The sequence below is a fragment of the Penaeus chinensis genome, chromosome 16 (assembly GCF_019202785.1).
Source record: "Penaeus chinensis breed Huanghai No. 1 chromosome 16, ASM1920278v2, whole genome shotgun sequence".
In the NCBI taxonomy this organism is placed as follows: Eukaryota; Metazoa; Arthropoda; class Malacostraca; order Decapoda; family Penaeidae; genus Penaeus; species Penaeus chinensis.
This window is the reverse complement of record NC_061834.1, coordinates 25,813,893-25,818,892: the sequence shown is the minus strand read 5'-3', so window position 1 is coordinate 25,818,892 and position 5,000 is coordinate 25,813,893. Positions and strand designations below refer to the sequence as shown.

General features: G+C 43.2%; 1 protein-coding gene across 1 annotated transcript in view; it reads right to left on the bottom strand.

Annotated features, from left to right (window-relative positions):
• The window catches only part of LOC125033270 (potassium/sodium hyperpolarization-activated cyclic nucleotide-gated channel 2-like), a 46,687-nt gene that overhangs the window by 167 nt on the left and 41,520 nt on the right, over positions 1–5,000 (bottom strand). The window contains exons 13-15 of the mRNA XM_047624653.1: positions 2,913–3,030; positions 1,423–1,699; positions 1–1,268 (exon numbers count right to left, since the gene is read on the bottom strand). The exon at positions 1–1,268 is cut by the window's left edge and continues 167 nt beyond it. Coding sequence (XP_047480609.1) covers positions 899–1,268; positions 1,423–1,699; positions 2,913–3,030 — 765 coding nt within the window. The 3' untranslated portion in view covers positions 1–898. The remainder of the gene's footprint in view (positions 1,269–1,422; positions 1,700–2,912; positions 3,031–5,000) is intronic.

Below are 5,000 nucleotides of genomic sequence, written 5' to 3'. Positions count from 1 at the left end.
ACTTCTATACAGCATGGATGGCTTCATAACAGTGTACATAAAAGCTCAATATATCATACATAAAATAAATTATGTGTGCATTATTAGCTTTATACAGTATACATGAGCTTTATACAGCATACATGGGCACCACACAGCTATGCTGCTGGGACCTTACACCTAGGTTTGATAGCACACCTTTCTCATATAAAAATCTTTGTTTACCATAAATACTCCTTGCATTATAATGTCCAAAGTCATTCAAACAGTTAAAAAATTTCTCGATAATGTAATACTCCTTACAAAAACATTAACATAGTAACACATGTATCACACTTGAGTTTCAGAATATGACCCTATGCAGATATGTTGTACCCATGTGATGCCTTTACTGCACTGAGCAAGAATGCACTTTCATTACTTTATATTATTGCTCTCCTGCTTTACAAAAAGCTTGTCAGGAACAAAGACTGAACCACCATTCATATGCCAGATCTCCTTGGACTTTGGCACCTTCTCATAATAACAGATAATCATTTGAAGCAATAACAACACAACAGTAGTACCGTTTACTGTTAATTCACGTGTGGCGAAAGCTTTTGTGGCTGTTTGTTTTTTATTTATTTTTTTATAACCAATGTGCGTGTCCTCATTATGCACTGAGGTTTATACCAACAATCTACTCATCAGCTTAGGTCCTCATTGTTTTGAGCACCCTAATAATACACTAACAACTTTTTTATACCTACATTGTCACTAAAAGTACAGATCACAAGGATTGTTCACTATGTGCCTGGAAGTTTGTCTTTGCTATATGATGTTGGTGCAGGTCACTCGGTCTCTCTCCGTGTTTCATAATAGTACAAAATAGATCAGCAGTGGCGCCCAAGAGCATCAGCGCATGGGCGGGGGCCACCTGCTATTGGAACGAGGTGTCTTTATGAAAAGTGTCAGACTTGTGAAAGGAAGGGCGGTTGCGATTCAAGGGTGAGGGCTGGTCAAGCGAAAGGGCAAAGTTATTCTCACTCTTCGGTCTAGGTAGATGACCTTTGGCCAGAGCTTGACCTATAGAACCAAGGTCGAGGAGGTTATGGTGGTGATGCCGACGACTTTTAAGGCTGGATCTGTCGGCTGGCATCATGGACTCTTCCGAGCTGGTGCCGCCGTCGCCCTGCTCGGTCGCTGCCACTGAGGCCAGCGCGTTCACGATGGCGTTGACCGTCTTGCAGTCGTTGGTGAGGTCCTCTCGATTGCTGACAATCGACGGATTCTTTCCTATCTTGTTTAATCTGGGGAGAATAAGAATGCAGGTGTGAAGAGCCGATATTTCAGAACTTTTTGTACTTTTACCAGATGATGCATAATGTAAACATAGGTCCCGATACCAAGGTCGTTACTAATAGAATATATTTTTACTGCAATGCAGTGGCAATAAAAGCGTACCTTTCAGCAGCTACACTCTCCATCGTCCGCCGCATGAGTGGATACGAGTCAAGGACAGTGTTGAAATGCTCAACACTGAGGCTGAAGAGGTTGCAGTAGGTCTCCGCTCGGACCGACGCCGTTCGTCGGGCGTTGGTCAACAGGCAAATCTCCCCGAAGTAAGAGCCATCGCTGAGAGAGGTTGCCACTTCGCCGTTGGACATGACAATATCAACAATACCTTCTTGTATAAAGTACATCTTGTTCCCAATGGTACCTTCCTTGATGATAATATCACCTGTATAATGGAAGAACGGTCGTTAAGGGTTGTTCCAGAGTAGGCTTCGTTACAGTAAAAGCATAAGACCTAGAAATTACCTTAATCTTGTGGCTAGCATACTGATCAGTCATCCTTCATGGTCATGCCAATAGGGTTGCTTTAAATAAAATATTTTGGGTCTGCTGGTTTAGAACAAAGTGATTTCAAAGGTCCCTCTGTGCATGAAGCAATAAACACATGACAAAAAAATATGAATTGAGGAAAGTGAACTGCATGACTGAAGTAGAAGTGAAATAAAAATCAAAAGCTAAAGAACCATGCTCATCATTAAGAATATCCTGAGACTCAACAAATTGTTTACTGAAATTCAGAAACTCGGTATAGGAAACTTATCGTAAAATATAGACAGTTTTCTGTTCAAAAAGGCACAGCATGCATAATTCCATGCTTACGAAAACAGTCAGGACAGATGGAAGTTTAGGCGATCTACATGTTACAGCAGATCGAGGAGGTGAGAACCAAGGCAGTGGAATGGCCAATGCCAATGCTAAATACGGGGCACAGGATCTACCATCCAGAAAGAAGTTGCTAACCAATCTTCCCCAAACAATCAACAGAGCGTCTCAGTACCCAGTGCTATTAAGCAGACCTTTTTAATGGGTTTGCATTCTGCGAATTCATTCATGGTTGTTTCCATATGATTAAAAAATGCATATCATGATTCTGAGACGCCTGTGTAGGAGGCAAGTTTGTTTTTTAGTCTAGAAGTGTAGAAAGAACATAAGGTAATTCATATTTACAAGGGGTTAATTTCAGACAAATGATCACTCCTATACACACAGTTAATGTGATCAGACTGTTAGGTCCACTCTATGGCGGTGAAATATTACTGGGAGTTCTCTTCCGCACTATCTACAGCCGTAACGACACTCCATTGTCAAGGCCCTTCCTGGGCACAGGAGGTAGCCGCTGCCAGGTAGTGCCACAAGGAAAGGAAACACACTCAGTCAAGTACATACGAGCAGCCACACTGCAGCTTTTCTGCTGCTGTGCTAGCCACGAGTCCGCAGGGAAGCCAGAGGAGCACCTTCAGGTGGAGGCAGGCAAACTGAGGGATTTGTGAAGCTACTGGTGACGTTAACGGCCCCCTGTGACTCGTGGCTGTGTGCCATCTTTTTCTACGTGATGCTACACTCGCTGCTCTCGGTGTGGCTCGCAGCCACTACTCTACCTGGTTGGTACACCTCGTATCTCAGCTTGGTAACCACGTCAGTCACAAAGCGTGCATCGGCATTGGCAAAAAATGGCACGGAAGCAACTAAGGCCCTGCAGTTGAAGTTTATCACGTCCTGGGAGGTGATTAAAAACTTCAGATTAGAATCCTACATAAATGACTGCTATGGACTAGGCTATGCTAAGAATGAAGGCAAGTGAAAGTCCCGACCACACGTAAGGGACTGTGATGATAAAGTGGGTGGGGGTGAGGTCACCATGGAAGAGGCGGGCGCCCTCTCCCTCGACCCACCTCCCCTGGGCGCCGCTCTGCTCTCCTGCCTCGTGTCCTGGCCAGGCAGGGGGGAGGGAGGGGGCGCCGCCATTCAGAGAAACTTGCGTGTGGCTGAGATACGCTGCACCGAACAGTCTGGCCCACTCGACAAAGCTTAACTCTCGCTTTGGGAGCTTTGATCCAAAGGGGGAACACGCCTACTCAGCCTGCTCTCTTCACGTATTCTTTAAATTTATTTTCTGTCTCATGTCCTTTTGGAGAGACGTGTGTAGTCTTACCGAAAGTGAATTAAGCATTCCGCAATTGAACAAGTATGCGTCGGCGTCTTAGAAACTCTACCGCACTAATAAAATCAGACGACTTATTTCTACGCTGCCATTTCTGACACCGTTGCAAAGCCTGGCCACGTTTTATAGTCGCGCATTCGGAGTTGGCGAAACGATACCCCACTCTGCGCTCGTGGTCTGTATCTCAAAGAAGGCATATTATGAGTAACAGCACTTTGAGAAATAATTAATTAATTCATATTTTTGGAAAATACCGCTGGTTAAATAACTTGTCATCATATCCATAAAGAAAACGGTTTTCTGAACAGTGACCACGACCGAATACTCTAAAAAAAGACAATGTTCTCGTGATAGTACGTGAGCGCGAGCATGCGAGCAGCTCCCCTGCACCGCGCCTCCTCCCGCGACCCGGCGCAAGGGGCAAACACGGCGTGTCCCTCCCCCCTGAGTCTTTCCCCGCCCCTGAGACGCCGCGCCACGCAGGCCAGACTGTGCAGGAGCTTCGACAGAGACGAGTGGTCGTGCTGCTGCCTAAGGGACACCAACCTGGCAAGAAGACCTCGTATTTAAGTTTTGTGACGACCTCTGAGACGAAGCAAGGTTCGGCATTGGCAAAAAAGGGTACGGACGCCACCAAAGATCGGCAGTTGTAATTGATAACATCCTGCAGATTGTAACAGATAAGAAAGGGGTCAGAGGCCGATTGGTTGATAATAAGGAGGATATCAACTTTTGGGACATATCTTGTGAAGCCATCATTATTTGGGTTATGAGATTTGAGTTCATCAATGGCCTTGTAAAGCATTAAACAAGTGTCCTCAACCTTGACATAATTTTTTGACATATTGCCATACAAAAAATAGCTTTATCATAACCAAAAGCTCGTTCAGCTCTTCCAAAGAATTTTGAAATGATGTGCAAACTGGCGTGATGATTGAAAAGAGAAAAAAAACAAAAACAAACAGCAGATTTAGCAAATGGGGAAACAAATAATAATATAATCGTATTTATTATAACTGCAGGGGAGATACAGATTGTGAGGGGCCGTGTGAAGAGGGAGTGTTTCTGAAGTCAGTTGCCAAGAAAGCAGATAAATATGAGCAATATCTCGAGAAAAAAGTCTGAAACAAGGCAAAAGCAAAGTTATGATTGTCGAGAGAAGTATACAGGCTCTAGAATCAGAACTCTTAAAAATACACACACATATATATATAGTAGAGCTATGATTATGTGGAGGAGATCATGGAGAATTTAAATAAATGGAATATTGTGATAAATGAGAGAAAATGTTAAAACAGTTAATATAACCTAAAAAGGAAGGGTCACGGACATGAGTTCATCTATCTATAATTCCATTATCACAAAACGTAACATAAAAAACAATCTAAATGGTTTCAACATAAACTTTAGTGTGAAAGTGCACCTGTAAATGTAAAGATTTAATCTATTTGACCTCGCTTTATTGGAAGGAGAGAAAAATGTGAAAACATCAGCTCAATATATATCAGATTATAATATAATCTGA